Raw genomic sequence first — 19242 nt, 5'->3', positions numbered from 1 at the left:
AAAAGTTCATGGGGTCTTCTGTGTTTGTGAATAATTGACTCCAAACCCACTGGTGAGGTTACGAGCAATGCCTTAGGTCTGAAAGTTCCGTCGCTGATTTACCTCATTTTGTTTTTCACTGGGGATCTGAATTCCAGACACCAACATGGGAGAGTACTAAGTAGGTGACATGTCTGTTTTCCCTAATTTTCCTGGACTCCTAATGGTTCAAATCAAGCCACCCTTGTATGCCTCTAGACTTTTCTCTTACACTGAGCTCAAGACCTTACTTGACCTCTCGTAAAAACTTACTCTTTTCTCTCCAGGGGTTTATTTCTAATGTCTGGAATTCCAACTGGAATCACTCCCATGTGTGAAAGCAGTGTTTCATTCCAGCAGAATTCCAGCAGAATTCCAGCTGGAATCACAGACACTAGGCATTTGAGAACCACCGTCAGGATTTTTGCTGACATTGAAGACCACCTGCCCTTTTATTTACATAATATTTGTCTTAAATGACTTTTAAAACTTCAATAAAGTTGTTTTAAAAGGCGACTTTCTATCACTACTATAAATGTTATTACTTCTTATAAAAAGAAAGAACCTCAAAAAGAAATATAATAAAATCTAAACAGCCTTGTTAAATTCTGGCTACGCACTGTGACCCATCCAGAGTTCTGCTTTTTCTTTTGGTTTGAAAGAAAATTGCTAAGTGTTAGAGACAGTCTAGCACCCCAGGGTCTTTTTCCTTGATGGACTTGGAAGGATTAGAATGGGGACTTTCTTACTACGTGGTTCACTGTTCAGTGGTTCACTGTTATTTAATACCATCAATGCACCATCCCAAATCATGCCTTATAACATTTGAATTCCACACTTTAGGAAAGAGTTAGTTAAAGCCTTTCTTTCCTTTTCTAGAAAGTTTTAGTTATGTGTCCTTACGTATCTGTGTCATCCGAGCTGGACAATATGTGAAGCTATTATCACCCTGTAGTTATTGGCACTGCCTGTGATGCTCGCGCTTTGGCATTCCAGCTGATATTAAAGTAACGTGGCATTCAGTGTGGTAATGCACCTTTTTTTGTGAGGGTCAGAAACGCATCTATTTGGAGGCAGCATGGCATGGCAGCTAAGAATGACGCAGACCTAAACAAAGGGGAATTTGTCCTTTTTAAAAGAATTGGGAGAATCTGAGCTGATTCACTGGGTTCTTCCAAATGATGCGCAGAATTGCGGCTGGGACCGCCCAGGCTGAGTCACTCTGAAGCCACATGGCTCCTGGCTCATGGTTAATGAGTCCTGGGTCTCAAAGAGGGGCCCCTGTGTGAGCTCACGAGCCTTGTTCAGTCTCACGAGGGAATAATGCGTCCCACGAGTGGGAGTGAGCCTGAGTGAGTCAGAGAAAGGGTGGAGGGTTTGGAGGGTTTTGTGCAGTGCAGCTCTCTAAGTGGGAGAGTTGGTATCAGAAAAAGGCTATTTTATTCTTTTTAAAAAAAAATTATTGAAGTATAGTTGATTTACAATGCTGTGTGAATTTCTGCTGTTACAGCAAAGTGATTCAGTTATATGTACATATATATATATTCTTTTTCATTTTCTTTTCCATTATGGTTCATCACAGGATATTGAATATATTTCCCTGTGCTATACAGCAGGACCTTGTTGTTTATCCAGTCTATACATAATAGTTTGCATCTGCTAATCCCATACTCCCAGTCCTACCATTCCCCACCACGCCCCTTGGCAACCACAAGTCTGTTCTCTATATCTGTGAGTCTGTTTCTTTTTCGTAGATATGTTCATTTGTGTCGTATTTTGGATTCCACATGTAAGTGGTATCATATGGTATTTGTCCAAAAAGTCGATTTTAAATTATTCTATTTCAGAAATACCAGTGGATGCTCAAACTATTGGGGTGACATTTTGATGAGAGATTAGATCTTTACATCATCTCAAAATATCTCCCTACATGTGCTGAACCTTGAAAACACTGCTGAATAAAAGAAGGCAGACACAAAAGGACAAATCTTGTGTCATTCCGTTTCTATGAAATGTCCAGGATACGCAAATCCATAGAAGGAAAGCAGATTAGTGGTTGCCAGGGGCCAGTGGAGAGAGGAATGGGGAGTGTCTGCTTAATGAGTACAAGGTTTCCTTTCAAGGTGAGGAAGTGTTCTGGAACTAGATAGTGGGGATGGACGTACAACATTGTGGAAGTACTAACTGTCGTTAGTAGTACATTTTAAAATTATGTGCATTTTATCACACTAAAAAATACCTCCCCAGAGATTACTTTTTAATTACAAAGGAAAAATGCACAATGGAGAAATCTGGTGAACCTTAACCCCTTAATCAAAGTTAACATCACCAATAATGGACAACCTGACATCCTATGCCCCCTGGTGGGACACACTAAGGACACATGAGTATGGAGTATTCTTGCCAAGAAATCATACCCTGAATCTAATCGTTAGGAAGCATTAAACAAATGGAGGGACTTTCTACAAAATAAATGGTCAGTACTCTTACATAATATCAATGCCAGGAAAGGCCAAGAAAGGCTAAGGAACCATTCTAGATTAGATTAGATTAGATTAGAATCTAATATGTTGTGATAACAAAATGCAGTGCGTTATCTTGGATTTGTCCTGGACCAAAAACATAGCTAAGGCCGTTACTGAGATTATTGGAGAAATTTGAATATGGACTGTAGGTGAGACAAAATATTGTAAAATGTGAAATTTTTGTGATTATCATGCTGTGGTTATGTACGGGAGTGTCCTTGTTGTTCAGAGACGCACACAGAAATATCTAGACGTAAATTATGGCTGAGGCAACTTACTCTCAAATGGTTCAGAAAAAATGTGTGTGGGGGGGTGGAGTATTTGGAGGGAGAGAAAGAGACTGTTAACAAATAAAATCAATCCACTTAAAACTGGTGCTATAATGTTATCATCAATAGTGAAAACAAGGTCTGATTTGGTTTTTAAAAGTGAAACTAAAACTTAGTTTTATGTTACACAAAATTTTAGTAATAGTAACTGGTCACAAATTATTGGAATGAAAGAAGAATGAATCAAGTGTTGATTTGGGGAGTTAGTAGCATTCACTCGTCCAACAGGATTTGTTGATGTGACTTTTTTTTTTTTTTTTTGGTACGCGGGCCTCTCACTGCTGTGGCCTCTCCCGTTGCGGAGCACAGGCTCCGGACGCGCAGGCTCAGCGGCCATGGCTCACGGGCCCAGCCGCTCTGCGGCATGTGGGATCTTCCCGGACCGGGGCACGAACCCGTGTCCCCTGCATTGGCAGGTGGACTCTCAACCACTGCGCCACCAGGGAAGCCCCTGATGTGACATTTTTGCTTGACGTTTGCGTGTCGTTTGACCAAGACGATGGTCATTTTTGCAAAAATGTTCAAAGACTTCATCAGTTTTCCCAAGTGTCGCTGTTTATCCTTCGATATTCAAAGCATTCTTTTGAATGCTTGCTTTCTTTGCTTTCTTCCTCTTCTTCTTCTCCTCCTCCTTCTTCTTCCACTCCTCCTTCTCCTTTTTCTTCTTCTTCTACATCATTCAAGTTTATTTTTTTCCTCTTTTATTGTTAACTAGTTCAGCTTGGACAAGTCTTCATGTGTTAACCCCTTCGGTGCCTTTTGACCGGTTCTTCAGTGTCACTTTCATCAACCTGATATAACCCTAGTTCTTTTGCAAGATTTCCAATGTCACTTTGTTATCGCTTTCTGTTTTCTATGATTAAGACTGTCCAACCATAGTAAAAAAAGTTTACCCTGGAATCTCAGTGGTTTAACATCCAAAGGCTTATTTCCCAATCACAATATCTGTCCAAAGTGTGAGGCTTCAACATATCACGGCTCCACCATCCCAACTACTTCATCAAGGAGACGGAGCATGGAGAACTCACGCCTGCTCTTCAGCCCGGAACTGCTTCAGCCTGGAAATGACATAAGCCAATGTTGCTTACAGCCCATTGGCCAGAATTAGTCACAAGGCTCCGACCTAACTGCAGGCGAGGCTGAGAAATGCAGTCTTTTCATGTGCAGAGAGAGGAAAATGAAACTGCGGCTGTCGGCCACACATTGTGTTTGCCTTTTGTGGTTGGATGTTATTCAGATGGGGTTAGATATTGAGGGGTGTTTGAGTGGGGATGAATTTTTTAATTTTTAATTGAAGTATAGTTGATTTACAGTGTTGCGCTAGTTTCTAGTGTACAGCAAAGTGATTCAGTTATATATATATATATATATATACACACATATACATATATTTTCTTTTTCATATTCTTTTCCACTATGGTTTATTACAGGATAATGAATGTAGTTTCCTGTGCTATACCTTGTTGTTTATCTATTTTATATATAGTAGCTTGTATCTGCTAATCTCAAACTCCTAATTTATCCCTCTCCCACCCTCTTTCCCCTTTGGTAACCATAAGTTTGTTTTCTGTGTCTGTGAGTCTTTCTGTTTTGTAAATAAATTCATTTGTATCATATTTTAGATTCCACATTAAGTGATATCATATGATATTTGTCTTTGACTTACTTCACTCAGTATGATACTCTCTAGGTCCATCCATGTTGCTGCAAATGGCATTATTTCATTCTTTTTTATGGCTGAGTAGTATTCCATTATGTATACATATATATACCACAACTTCTTTATCCGTTCATCTGTCAATGGACGTTTAGGTTGATTCTATGTCTTGGCTATTGTGAATAGTGCTGCTATGAACATTGGGGTGCATGTATCTTTTCAAATTATACTTTTCTGTGGATATATGCCCAGGGCTGGGATTGCTGGGTCATATGGCCATTCTATTTTTAGTTTTTTCAGGAACCTCCGTACTGTTTTCCATAGTGGCTGCACCAACTTACATTGGGATTAATTTTATAAATGGTCAGATCATTAGGAAATATTTTCCTATTTGATCACTTTTGCTTTGTTACGCAGCAGGGCAGCAGGGACTGTGATAACGAATACTCAGACAGTGAGCTTACTCTGGTGCTGTGAAATCCCCATGGCATTGCCTGGTGGGTGGGGGATCTGGAACAGCATTTTAGCACACACAGAGCTACTCTTTCCTGCCCTGGTGCCCGCGGTGTGCTGCTTCGAAGAATTGCAATGCTTTTCTAAATTAGGGATTTTAATTGGTCCTCACCCCTCCTCCTCCACAAGAATATCTGGCGTCCGGATGCAACAGAGAAGAGCTTCTCCTGCCAGACTTTGTCCAGTAAAGTCTCTAGGCAAATGAAAGATGGGAAGAGCTGTTTAAGATTTTCTAAAACCCCATGAAAAGTTGCTTATTTTTCATTTTCCTAGTGCTTTGTCACTGACAAATTTGAATTTCTTTCAAATTTGTTTTAGCGCATCTCCTCTGGGCTTTAAACGCTACTACTCCGTGCGCCACCGTGCCCCGTGAAAATGTTGGTGCTTCTGGCTTTCATCATCATCTTCCACATCACGTCTGCGGCGTTGCTCTTCATTGCCACCATCGACAATGTAAGTTCCCTTTCCTTTTGACCGTCCCAGAACCTCTGGATCCTAGAGTCAGTAGAAGTAGGATTGAGAACTCCCCCAAGGTGATTATAATTTGGAGTCATCCTCCCTACGAAGCACACCCGTCTCCTCAGGCTGGGCCCGAGGACTCTTGGCCTAAGGGTGGTGGCTCGAAGCATCGCATGTGTCTGGACGGGCAGGGACCTGGGTCCTCTCATCCCTGAGTCCCCCACAGAGCCTGGCAAGATGCCTTGGCCGTAGGAAGCCCTTTGAGGATGTGGCTTAACTTCAGCTCATGCAGGTCATTTTCTTAACCGTGGCACGGTTGTCACTTCGGGCTGGATCACTCTTTTTGTGGACGTTTAGCACATCGTGGGATGTTTAGCAGCATCCCCGGTCTCTACCCGCGTGATGCCAGCAGCACTCTAGCCCCTAGTTGTAATGCCCAAAAATGTCTTCAGATATTGCCAGGTGTCCCGTGGGAGGCAAAATCACCCTTGGTTGAGGACCATTGCCCTAGATCTCCCAGATGACCCATCCCAGGTGATCTTTGCCCCCTCCTGTCTCTGACATCTCCTTACTGACAGGATCCCTTGTTGCCAGCCCACCTGGCCATGCCCTTCCCGGCAGAGCTCATGCTTGGAACTTTCCCCATTCTGCCCATGAGCCCATGACAAATTTTCGTTCTTTCCTTGAGTGTCCAGCTCACAGCCGTATAGCATTTGATAAATAACCTACGGGCATAGATTAACATCCCTCCTGGCAGGAAATGAAGCTTTTTACCAGAGATGCCCTATGGCCCACACCCTGATCCAAAGGCCTGGCTTCAATCCTGATGGTTTCAGACTGTGGAGACATTCAGAGTCAGAAAGTCTGCTCAGAAATCCAAAAAGTGCACCTACAAGCAACCATCCAGTCTGGCTGCATATAGACTCCTGTCAATTAATCATCAAAATAACAGCAACGCGGACCAGGACAACACCTGTCACTGAGGGAGTACTAACCCTGGCAGCACCTGTGCTCGGCCCTTTTATGTGCATCATCTCATCTAATCCTCCCCTCAGGTCTACAGGATAGGTCCTCTCCTGGCACTATTTTATGATGAGGAGACTGGGCCTCAGGGCATTTAGGGAGCCTGCTGGAATTGACATGGCAGGAAAGTGGCAGAGCTGGGATTTGAAGCATTCCAGAGGCTCCTGGCTGTACTCCTGTAAGGATCCTGTAAGGAGTGCAGTGATTGGCTCTGGGTTCCTGGAGGTTCTGGAAGAGCTGTCATGAGTGGCCAGGGCAGGGACCACATTGATGCTGTGAGTTAAAGTCCTGGGAACCTACCATTATCCAAAGGACCCACTCTCTGTGAACTAAGTGGTTTTGAATGTTCTTTTAGAATCTTCTGTTGCTTTCATCTAGTCCCTTGGGATCCTGAAAAGGTCCCAGACATAGTGAAAGGGATAGATTAACATTAAGGGCAGAAAAGCCATCAGCCACAGCAACAGCTAATCCTGTGGGTGTTTCTGTTACCATGGCCCTTACTGAGAAGACACAGGTGGGCATTTTTGCCAGTCAGTGAGTCATGCAGTGAGTTAGGAATCGCGCTTGGCACTACCCTTAGGCGCGTAGTGGGAGCTCAGTGACCGACTGTTGCCTGGATGGGGGTGGGGGGGGGAGATTCCAGTCTTCGGGTGGACGGAAGGCAGAAGGAGGCCCATCTGGGGGCAAAGAGCAGCAGGAGCACAGAGAGAAACAGAAGCATTTGGATGGAAAGCAGGAGAGCCTTTTGTCTGATTATTTCATCCGAAACAGGCTCTCCCCGCTAGATCTCATCCTTTCCCTCCTCCCCTCCGGCATTGCCCCTGCAGTTCTGTTGGAATTCACCACCGGCTGCTCTTATCACCACCAGCAGAGCCTCACCTCCTCACCCACGTCCTGGGAGGGCCTGGACCTTCCCTTTCAGCAGACTAGTGGAGTGGGCATCACCTGGGAGCCTGTTAGAAATGCAGACTCTCAGGCCCCACCCCAGACCCCTTGAACCAGAATCCGCATTCTAACCAGATCCCCGGGTGACCTGCATGCACACCGCAGGTTGAGAAGCACTGGTCCCGAATTTTCATCTACTCCTGTGCCTCACCTGATTAGGGGCCCGTGTTTTCATAATGAACGAACAGCCTTTCCCTGTGTTTCCGTTTCGTGTTACAGGCCTGGTGGGTAGGAGAGGAGTTTTTTGCAGATATCTGGAGAGTATGCGTCAACAACACAAATTGTACAGAAATCGATGACTCCATTCAAGGTGGGTGTGAAGCTGCTGGGAAAGCACTGAGTGACAAAAGATCCCTCGGGAGAAAGGCTTCCCTGTTGTATGACTCCTCACCCCTCCTTCATCACAGCCTGTGCAGAGAGGGGCCTGGCTGCTGCTCAGGGCATGCTGAGCAGGGGTCAGCATAAGCTGGGGACGGGAGCGGGTGGGGAAGCCAGAGGCCAGAGGGCACCAACTCCAGGAATGCTGGGCCCCACCCTTCTCTTCGCTCTTTCTTGGCCAAGCAGAGCTTCCCTCCCTCACCCCTTCTCAGCTTCTGCCCTCATCTAGAATCTTCTCCCCACCCCTCTAAGTAGGCTCAGAGACATCTGTGTTACTTCCCTGCATCTGAGCAGCCTAATGGGCAGAAACCTGAGAGCCGGCTCCTTTAAGAGCTGTGTGACCTTACCTTGGGCAGGTCACGTGAGTGCTCAGACTCTCAATAGCGTCAGCTGTACATGCAGGTGACAGCAGTGCCTGCCCCTGTACAGGAGCCACAGTAGACAAAAGGGCTTTGCAGATACAGAGAATCGCACCTAAAAACATGCCAACCCCTCTCCACTGTGGAGTGAATGGGTTGGTTTTCTGTTGTAGAACTGATAGAAGAGGCATTTTGGCTCCCAGTGCCTGATAAAATACTGGATGCCCAGTTAAATTTTATATCTCACATAAACAACTAATAATTTAGTATAAGTATGTTCCAAATATTACATGGAACATACTTATACTAAAAAAATTGTTTTTGTTTACCTGATCTTCAGATTTAATGAGCATCCTGTTTTTATGGTTTTTTTTCCTGGAATCCTATTTAGAGAGCAAAGGACCTTGATCACTGGGTCCTAAAGTCTTGCTATTCCAGCAATAACAATGTCAACATTCATAATAAAAGCAAAAATACCAATAGAAGGCATCATTTATTGAAGGTTTACTGGGAGGCATTGGGCTAAGTCCTTTACGTAAGTGATCTCCTGTCCCTGTCTGCAGGGACTGTTGGCCCTGTTTTAAGATGGGGAAACTGAGACACAGAGAAGAAACCCAAGTTCACAAAGTCAGGAGTAAATGACGGAGTTAGGATTCCAGTCTAGACATGACCAACTCTGAAGCCTGCATTCTAAAACACATAATGCAATCCACGCCACCTCCCCTCTGGGTCTGTTTCTCTGCTGTGCTAACCCTTGACCCTGGAAACAGCAATTCTTCCCTGTTGGAGCCCCACCGTTGCCAGGGTGCCTGGTCAGCTGGGAGCACTGGCTGTGCTCTGAGGCAATGTCTCCAAGCTTCTGTCATTTGCATACAACATCCCCTGTGTGCATTTCTTACCGCTTATTTTTCTTTATTTTTTTAAATTGAAAAAAAAATTTTTTTTGGCTGTGCCACACAGCTTGCAGAATCTTAGTTCCCTGACCAGGGGTCGAACCTGGGCCCCCTGCAGTGGAAGCGCGGAGTCCTAACCACTGGACCACCAGGGGATTCCCTTATTTTCCTTTAAAATAACTAGCTGGCAAACTACCAGCCAGATTCAGTCCAATGAGCTAAGAATGGTTTTTATATTTTTAAAGCATTGTAAAAAAAACAAGCAAAAAACCCCAAAAATAAGACAACGAACAAGGAACTGTATGGCCACAAAGCCTAGAATATTTACTGTCTGGCCTTTACAGAAAAACCATGCCAACACCTGCTTTAAAACAATTCACTTTTTCCCTACATAAATTTATTTTAAAGGGAACTTTATCTGCCTATTGTAAGTGATACACTGGTATGACTTACCATAAAAGAAAGAAAACATTAAAAAAAAAACTACATTGAAAACCAAATGATGTTATTGAATTCTGAACAGATGCACTTGCCTTTTGATGGCTTTGAATCTGTTTCTGGTTCTTTCCTGGTTAAAAACCAAAACCACCACCAGCACCCAGATACTGGCAGGTGTTACAAAAGTGCAAAAGCACCAGGTGCAGAGCTCCTCTTCCTCCTTGGGGGTCCTTGGATGAATTTAAACACGAGCAGAGGGAACATTCCTCTCTTTAGGTGAGGTTTGGTTGTTCAGTGACCTGGTTGGGTTCCACCTACGTTCATCTCATCAGCCGACAGTGGTACATGCTGCACCCACCCCCCAGCTTTGAGAAACTCTGCTCTAAAAAAAATGAATCCATCTTTTTCATTAAAGCCTTTGTCTTAGTCCATTCGGGCTGCTAAGACAATACCATAGATGGGGTGGCTTGAACAGCAGATACGTATTTCTCACAAGGTGCCAGCAGATCCAGTGTCTGGTGAGGCCTCCCTTCCTGGTTTGCACACAGCCACCTTCTTGTTGTGTCCTCTCCATGCAGAGAGCAGAGAGCAAGACAAGTTATTGTGTCTCTTATAAGGGCACTCATCCCATTAATGAAGGCTCCACCCTCATGACCTAATCACCTCCCAAAGGCCCCCATCTCCTAATACCATCCCACTGGGGGTTAGGATTTCAACATATGAATTTTGGGGGGGATACAAACATTCAGTCTACAGCAGCAGCCATGTTTTCCATATTTGCCCCATCACCTGGGTTACTTGCTAAAAATACAGATTCCTGGTGCCCATCCCAGAACGACTGTACCATAATCTCAGGGGAAGAGGCCCAGGAATCTATTTTAAGAAGCCCCTAGGTGATTCCCGGATCGGGCAAAGTTGGGAAGCTCTGCTCTAAGCCAGAGGGTCACAACCTTGGCCCCACGCTGGAATTCCCTGGGGGACTTTACACGCCCTGCCCCACTTCTTGTCTGATCCCAACACCAGAGATTCTGATTTATTTTACCTCAGGGTAGCCTGCAGGATTTTTATTTTTAATGGAGCTATAATTTACAAACAAGGAAATGCACACTTCTTAAGGGCTCAGTTCAAAGTTTTGACAATTATATATATATACCCATGTAACTATTATCCAAAGCAAGATAGAGAACATTCCCATCACCTCAGAAAGTTTCCTTGAGCCCTTTTCCACTCACTTCCCACCACCCCCTGCCCCAAGGAGCAGGGTTTCTGACTTCTGTCACCATGGTTCTCTCTCTCCTACTCTTGGGCTTCATATGAAATCATATGGTGTGTATGTGTGGGGGTGTGGGGTTGGGGCTCTGGTTTCTGTTCTCACCGTAGGGAATGGGGAGGGGGCTAGATGCTCTCTGAGAGATCCAGTGGACCAGGATCCATTGCTGTAAATGTTGGATTAAGTACTTACAAATCATGCTTCCCTCCAGTCAGTTTCAGGTAAAATTGAAAAACAACAACAAAAAAGAGGATTTGTCCTTAGGTTTTCCTCTGCGGCTTTGGGCACTGTTCCCTCACCTGTCTTAGCTGCATCCTGGTGATAACATCCAGCCCTTACGCAGGACTCCCTTTTTGCTAGCACCGCCCAAAATCCTTACATAGTTGAGTTCATTCCATGTTCCCCCACTGATGAGGTGGGAGCTATTGCTATCCCCATTTTACAGGTGAGGAAACTGAGACCCACACAGGTGGCTCCAGTCCCTGCGCTTGACCCCTTCATAGCCTCACCTGTGTCCTTCCCACACGCAGTGCCCTCCACCCAAGACCAGCTCCTTTATTCGCTGAAAATTCCCGGTGCTGAGCCCCAAGCTCTCATGCCCCACTCACTAAGTCTAATCTGCAAAAACCCTCACTTTCCCTTTTCCTAAATAACAGTCACAAGGCTCACCCTCTTAGAGGGTATTTTGTGTCCACAGAACACTTCCAGAAGGTCCCTCAGCCCTGTGAGGCCTGTATCGCCAAGAATCCCTTTGGAGGTCTTTATACGGTGCAGACCCCAATCCTGACGCAACCCATCCCATTCCAGCCTCTTGATCCAGAATCTGCCAGGTTGGAACCTGAGGATTTGTACTTTAAATAAAAAACATGACCATGAGCCAGGCACTTGGGGGCAATACCCAAACCAGGAAGACTGCAGAGTGGGTGGTTCTTGCTCCATTTTCCAGATAAGGATGTTGGAGATCATCTGGTCAATTGCACAAATGGACATTGGAGGGAGGGGGTGTCAGGAAGACTCCTTGGCTGCCCTTGTGCTCATTCTGTGCAGATGAAAGCCTGGTGCCCTTTTGCTTCCCATCATCCCTGCTCTGGAGCTGGCACTGTGCACCCCAGGGGCCCGGGTGGTCTGTGGTCCTCAGTCATGAGCTCTTGCCCTTTCCCAACAGAATTCTCCACGGTGCAGGCGGTCCAGGCCACCATGATCCTGTCCACCATTCTCTGCTGCATTGCCTTTCTGATCTTCGTGCTCCAGCTCTTCCGCCTCAAGCAGGGAGAGAGATTTGTTTTAACCTCCATCATCCAGCTCATGTCATGTAAGTAAAAGGATGGACTTCTGGAGTAAACACTCTCTTCCCAGCCAGTCATGAGTAGAAGCTGGGAAGAGTGTGGCAGGTGAGGACTTGGAAAGGAGAGGTTGGCAGCTGTGCCATGATGGGATGTTTTATACTTCAGACTTCAGATTTAGTTAGGGGGTCAAGAAAGGCGTCCTGAAGACACGAAGCCTGAGCTGGGATCTCTAGGGTAAGTAGGAGTTGCTGTCTTGGTACAGAGGAGAGAAGCATAGGTCCCCCAAGGAAAATCTGGGTACTTAACCTCATCCTACCACTAATATCTGTGAGTGTTGGTGATTCAGTGAGGATGCTTTTGGCTGCAAGTAAGAGAAAAATCCAATTAGCAATGACTGGGGCTACAAAAACCTTTACTTTTTTTCTATAACAAATCGCTTAAAGGTGGAAGGTGTCAGAGTTGGTTTAGCAGCTCAGCAGCAGCATCAAGAAGCCCCACTCCTTCCATCCTTCCATGCTGTCATCTTCAGAGTGTCAGTGATGACCTCATGGCCCCCAAAAGGCTGCTGCAGCTCCAGACATTCATCCTGGCCTAACAGTTTCTAAAACAGTAAGCAAGGGAAAACACAGCAACAAAAAAAATGCTTTCTCCTCCCACATCTCCCTCTTTTCGGGGTATTATATTTTTCACGGAAGGATTTTCTGTGGCCAGAACTGGGACACATGGAACCATAAACTATAGCAAGTAAACAGGAACAGGATTGCCAAGAGGGGTTGGCAGACTAGGGCCCATGGGCCAAATCTGGCCCACTGCCTGTTTTTGCAAATAAAATGTTATTGGAACACAGCCCCGCCTACTCATTTGTGTATCATCCATAGCTGCTTTCATGTTGCAACAGCAGAGTCGAGTAGTTGCAACAGAGACCGTATGTGGCCTGCGAAGCAGACTACTTCCTGCCTGGCTGACCGATGGCTTGGACCAATTATGACCCTTTGGGCCGGGTAGCTGGCTGCCCAAACAACATTGAGTTCAGCTAGCAAGAATGGGAAGCAAAATGGCTACAGGGTAGTCAGCAATATTCTGCTACAAAATATTAGTTGTAATCTTTCCAAGAGACTAAAGTAAATACCTACTAATAACAAAAACTGAAGTTTGTCTTCAGCTCTGACCATAGTCCCCTCAGGTCCCTGGTGCGTGCTGTGGTCTGTGACTTATTTGGACCTTGGCTTTCTTCCGACAGGCCTGTGTGTCATGATTGCAGCTTCCATTTATACAGACCGGCGCGAAGACATTCACAAGAACAACCCAACACTGTACGCCCTGACCTCGGACGGCAGCTACGGCTACTCCTTCATCCTGGCCTGGGTGGCATTTGCTTTCACCTTCATCAGCGGCCTCATGTACCTGATACTGAGGAAGCGCAAATAGAGCCCAGGAGCTGGGTCGCTTTCGCTGCAGTACAGAATCCACGTTCAGATAACCGTTTTGTATATAATCAATTTTTTTTTTGTGGTTTTTCTAGCAAACACATTGTTTCCTTTAAAAGCCAAAAGGAGAGAAGAATTTTTGCATTCTTGAGATCAGAGAATAGACTATGAAGGCTGGAATTCAGAACTCCTGCCCATCCGAAAGACTCAACACAACAAAGCCAAAAATCCAGCAATGCTCAAATCCAAAAGTGTTCAGCAGGATCTTTCTTAACCATGGGGATGTAATGTGATGTGACAAGAGGCCAAGAAAGCCAGGTCTCGGGGGACATCTTCCCCTAGGTTTGGGCTACGCTGAGCCTCCCTCACCTCAGCTCTTCTTCCTGAATCTCTCTGTGTTAGTGGTAGAAGGTGGAGTGAGGGGGGTCCAGGTAAGGGAGGAAACCTCCTCAGATGTTTAGCCAAGTTCCACATGAGAAACAGGTATAGCCCCTGGTGTTCTGTCTACATCCAGACCAGAGCCCCGACCCTCCTGTAATGGGCTGGGTCCAGAAAGTGCCACCCAGATTTGCTGACAAAGTCACCTGCTTGCCTTAGGGAAGGTGAGCTTTAACCTGGGTTTCAGATTTCGGCTCACCCTAATCTCAGCATGTGACCCCTAGTAAAATGCAGGCTATCAGGGTCCCTCCCTAGACCTACAGAATCAGTCTTCAGGGATGGGGCCGGGGAACATGCATTTCTAACAAGCTCCTTGGTGATGCTCAGGTGCCTTAAGATTGAGGACCACGGTCCCAGGGCCAGGTGAGCAGAGCTGCCTCACAAATGTTAACGATCTCATCATGTCGAGATGGGGAGGTGGGTCTAGACGCCACTGGAGGCCCAAACCTTGGCCTCCATCAGCTATTCATTCTTCACTGTCTCTTGCACAGCTGCTCACATCTGGACCATCCAAACTCCAGTCCCAGGCCTTGATCCCGATAGCCAGACACCCTGGGATGGGGGTGCAGCCTCCTCCCTACCCGAATTCAGAAGGCCTTTTCCTTCTCTTCCTGGCCTGCCTTCAAGACTGCCTGGCCTCTACTAACCCCCATTTCTGGAGCCTCAGAGGACCGTTCACCATTCCTTCGTTCATCCGTCAACATAAATGATGGGATGCTTATGCCAGGCACAGGGGAAACCATGTCGAGACAGTCTCTCTCCTCGTGGGGCTCATTGTCTAGCAGAGGAGACAGATTAAAAACCAATTAGAAAAATGAATTACAAAGAGCAGTGAAGGCTGCAGAGAACACAACCAAGGATTCAGAAGAGAGGCCCGTGGGTGGGCAGGAGGGAACCTGCCCTATGCCTGCCTGTTAAAAGCATTTAGGATTTAGATCAGCCTAAATATCTCACTCCACTCAGCCCGAACAAGGTGGCACTGATGGGGCGGTGCTGTGTGCATTACACCCGGAAAACACTTCCTTCCCTGGAGGGGCCCAGGGTCCTGACAGCAAACGAAGCCCTGGGAGGGTCCCAGATTGCCGTGGTTCTCAAACTTCAGTGGGTACAGCATCTCTCGGGGGATGCTGCCTGCTAGGGTCTGGGTAAGTGCCGCCAGGGATTCAGAGACTGTACTGAGGGGTAGGGCTCTGGGGAGCTGGTCCTCAGTGCTGTGAGGTTTGTGGCAACGCGGGGACCTCGGGAAGTGCCTACGGGAGAAGCTCTTGGCACCTCACTGTCTTTTCCCTTGTGTGTCGTGAGCCTGCTGCCGGGAGGTGCGCCTGGGACCCGTCTGCGCATGTCAGCACTGGCACCATGTAAATGACCTTCTGCTACGTGGGGCAATGGTTTGCCCTCAGTGCAATTCCAGTGGAGCTGGGGAAATGCCTGGTTTGAGTCGTTTAGGGCCACCGTGGATACCTCTTTAGTGCAGGATTGGGTTTTCTCTCCATCTACCCATTCACTCATTCATTCATTCGGCTTCAACAGAATATTAAATGCTTACTGTGTTCCAAGCACTGTGTAAGGCTCTGAAAACACAGGGGCAAGCGAATCCAGACATCTTGCCTGAGACAGGGCCCCTCCCACAGAGAGGCCACCAGCACAGTACAGGGGGACGTGGGGCCAGAGGCAGGACAAATGGTCACTTCTTGCCTCAGTGGAAAACTGTCATTACTCCTGTTTTGGGTAGGAGTGCGGGTCACACCCCTGGAGTTGGCAGGATGCTATGTATACCTCGTGGAGGAAGGTGGTTCTAAGTGCCCCAAGCTTTCTGCTCAGGCGGCTTTTCTATAATTCCCTGGTAGTCACAATGGAAACAAACAAAACCCCTTAGAACCAGAAATCTGGAAAGCCTTATCCCCAAGCAATGCATGAATTTCCATCCCCCAAAAACTTCAGGAGTGGGTATCTGAAATGACCCATGGATTTTCCTGGCTGGTCTCCACTACTGTTTAGCATTCAGTGCCCACATCCATCTGTGATGCCGGGGCTTTTTGCGAAACAGGAGTGCTGCCTTTCCCCCTGTGGTGTGACGTGCCCTGGGGAGGTGGGAAAGGGGATGGCACGAGCGAGAAAATACCCAGCCTTCTTACCCGTCAGTAGGTTCAGCCCTCACTTGGTGCTTATGATCAGTTATTCACAGACAACAACAAAGACGATTAGCTAAGACATCCAAGAAGCAAGTATCAGGACCAAATATATTACTGGTAACAACTGCATTGGAGGGAACTGTAGTTTGCATATTTTAGGACATTTTTATAAAGTACTGTAATTCGTTCATTTGAGGGGCTATGGATGGAGACAGACTAACTCATTTTTGTTACTTGCATTAAAATTACTTCGGGTCTCTGTTCAAATGAGTTTGGAGAATGCTTGATTGGTTGCTCTGCGTGAATGTCGTTCATACCCGAATACAGGGAAATTGGAGACATCCCCCCACCCTGCCACACACTCTCTGCCATGGGTGTGTGCCTGTGCGCATCCCTAATCAGGCTGGATTCATAAGATGCTCTATATTCACTGGTGATGAAGAAACCGAGACCCCCAAGCCCGTACGTAAGCACACTAAACACGGTAGCTTGAATAGAAGCTGTAGCATCATTTAAAATCTGCCTGGGTGGGAATTACTAAACTTGCTAATAGTTGAAAGGTTACTTACAATACAGCAAGTTGGATAGTTTTGTCTATTGGGGGGCAGTGGTGATGGGGAGATGCTAGGGAAAGGCGTAGAGGTTAAGTTTGAATCTTGGTCGGGGGACAAATGTGATTTTAGGGTAGTTAGATACTTTCTACTTAATGTGCCTTTAAAGTAGTCCATTTTCTATGTTTTGTATAATCTGAAACTGTACATTGAAAAATAAAGTTTAAAACCAATTGCCCGGAGCAACAGACTCTAATGTTCCCAGCGGTGCCAGTATCTAGAGGAAGAAGCTGCTGTCTGGAGTGGCAAGGGGTCATTTGATTTCTCATCAAGATCATAACATGTGGCTTTTACAGTGAGCCAGGGATATCTGACAGTTGGCCATAGGACGATTTCCCACTCCCTCTGCTGCTTTCCCGGGCCAGCTTCCTGGACGAATGACTGGCAGTGGCACAGGAGCCAACACCTTGAAGGGCCCCATGCTTGGTTAATGATCTGCTAGCGCTGTCTTAAAACTCTTCATGATATTTGGACAAACAGCCCCACATTTGCATTTTGTGATGGTCTCTGCAAGTTGTGTAGCCGGTTCTGTTCTCCAGTTTGTATCTAATAAGACTTTGGCTTTAAAGAGTTTGGTGATGATGAAAATGAGACTATTGTAATAGCGCACTCTCCAGAAAAAAAAAAGAGAGGAAGGAAGGGAGGAAGGAAAATTCAACCAGAGAGAGAGAGAGCTTTCATTTTAACCTAAGGAATGCCCAAAGTAGTAACAGCTCTCTGTCTCGGGAACTCACACATTTCCTTGTCTCCACACAGGGGTTGCTGTCCATATTCTTCGTGTTTCTAGATTTTTTGGTTTTTTTTTCCATGTGGCAATTGGATAGTGATCACCCCAGAGCACTCAATTTTATATTTCTTCCAGTCAGGAAATTAACCTATCGTTCATTCACCAAATGTTTGTGGCGTAACATATGGTTTATCCAGGAGAATGTTCCATGTACACTCGAGAAGAAAGTGTATTCTGCTGCTGTGGGATGGAATGTTCTATCAGGTCCATTTGCTCTAAAGTGTAGCTCAAATCCAATGTTTCCATATTGATTTTCTGTCTAGATGATCTATCCATTGTTGAAAGTGGGGTATGGAAGTCCCCTAGTATTACTGTATTGCTGTCTAATTTCTCCCTTCACATCTATTCATATTGGCTTTATACAGGTGCTCTGATGTTGGGTACATAAATATTTATAATGATAAAGGGGTCAATTCATCACCAGGATTTTGTAAATATTCACCAAATATTTGTGTACAAATTATGACATAACCACTGGGCTAGGTGTCAGGTACATCGTGATAAACTTAGTCCCTGCTCTGATCTAGCCTATTTGAGTCCCAATTTCCCCCCAAAAAAAGTGACAAGAAAAATAGTAGTTGGTGACACATGAAAATTATATGCAATTGAAATGTCAGTGTCCATAAAGAAGGTTTTGTTGGAACACAGGCACGCCTGTTTGTTTAGATACTGTGTATGGATGCCTTCACGCTATAGTGGCAGAGTTACCACCCAATTCACATGGTCTGCAAAGCCTTCAGTACTCTCTGGCTAGGAGAAAATGTTGCCATCCATCCCCTGGTTTAATCAGGTAAGAAGGAACTGTCTTTTTTCTAGTTGTTTTTTTAGGAACAAGAAGAGATTTCCCAGAAGCCCTTTAGCAAACTCTCCCTGGTGTCATTGGCTTGAGGATTCCAGTTTTCAAGCTTAACCCAATCACTGGCAGAGGTAATTAAATTACCATGCTTAGCATTGACCTCCAAGCTGGGGGTCAAATTCCTTCAGTGAGGGATAGACTTATGAACCACACTATTAGGAAAGAAAAGCGGGATTGACTGTGAGCTGGGCAACCAAATTATCTGCTCAAGTCCGTCCCTTTGCTGTCTAGATCCATGCACAACTTTATAAGAAGTTTAAAAATTCTTATACATTCATGAAATGAACCAACCCCTTCCTGGGAGGTACACACCCTAAAGTCACAACCACTCCAGGGTCGCTTGGTGATGTGTTAATATCCTCTCATCAGGCCCAGTGTGTCTCCTCATGGCGCAGCAACCTATGAGTAAAAGTTATATACTCCCAAAGGCACCCAGTATAGAATGGAGGAAAAGGAACAGGATTCCTACCATAAATGTTCCCCTTCGGAAAACGGATAAGCAGAATGAGCATCAATGGCCAGTGGCCCACATTTTGTGCTGGGTACCAACACCAAGAACTCCCTTCCCTGGTCGGGAGTAAGATCAGGGGTTGGTCAATGCAGGGCCCTTGGTTCCGCTCAGAGGGACGATCTCTCTAGTCCGCAGTCCTCCAGGGTTGTATCTAAGATGGGCGATGGGGAGGAGGCCCTTCCCTCCTTCCTGTGGTCATGAAGCCTAGGGTCTCAGAAGTACCTCAGGGTTGGCTAGTCACAGGAGGTTCTCGGTTCCTTTAGCCATGGAAGGCCAAGCCAGCCAGAGCTCTTATCTGGACTCTTTTTTGGTTAAAACAACAAACATTTATTATCACACGAATTTTGACAGTCAGGAATCCAGTAGCAGTGTATTAGGGTGGTTTTG

At 45.8% G+C, this 19242-nt stretch overlaps 1 protein-coding gene across 3 annotated transcripts in view; it reads left to right on the top strand.

Moving 5' to 3' along the window:
• The window catches only part of EMP2 (epithelial membrane protein 2), a 39942-nt gene extending 23067 nt beyond the window's left edge, over positions 1–16875 (top strand). For all 3 annotated transcript variants that reach the window (XM_079944330.1, XM_079944332.1, XM_079944331.1), the window contains exons 2-5: positions 5361–5495; positions 7689–7779; positions 11973–12119; positions 13334–16875. In XM_079944330.1, the coding sequence (XP_079800456.1) occupies positions 5418–5495; positions 7689–7779; positions 11973–12119; positions 13334–13521 (504 nt within the window). In that variant the 5' untranslated portion in view covers positions 5361–5417 and the 3' untranslated portion in view covers positions 13522–16875. The remainder of the gene's footprint in view (positions 1–5360; positions 5496–7688; positions 7780–11972; positions 12120–13333) is intronic.
• The last annotated feature ends 2367 nt before the right edge of the window (positions 16876–19242 follow it).

The sequence above is a fragment of the Stenella coeruleoalba genome (assembly GCF_951394435.1).
Source record: "Stenella coeruleoalba genome assembly, chromosome: 15".
Lineage (NCBI taxonomy): Eukaryota > Metazoa > Chordata > Mammalia > Artiodactyla > Delphinidae > Stenella > Stenella coeruleoalba.
Note: the sequence above shows the minus strand (reverse complement) of the source record. Positions and strands in the feature narration are given on the sequence as shown.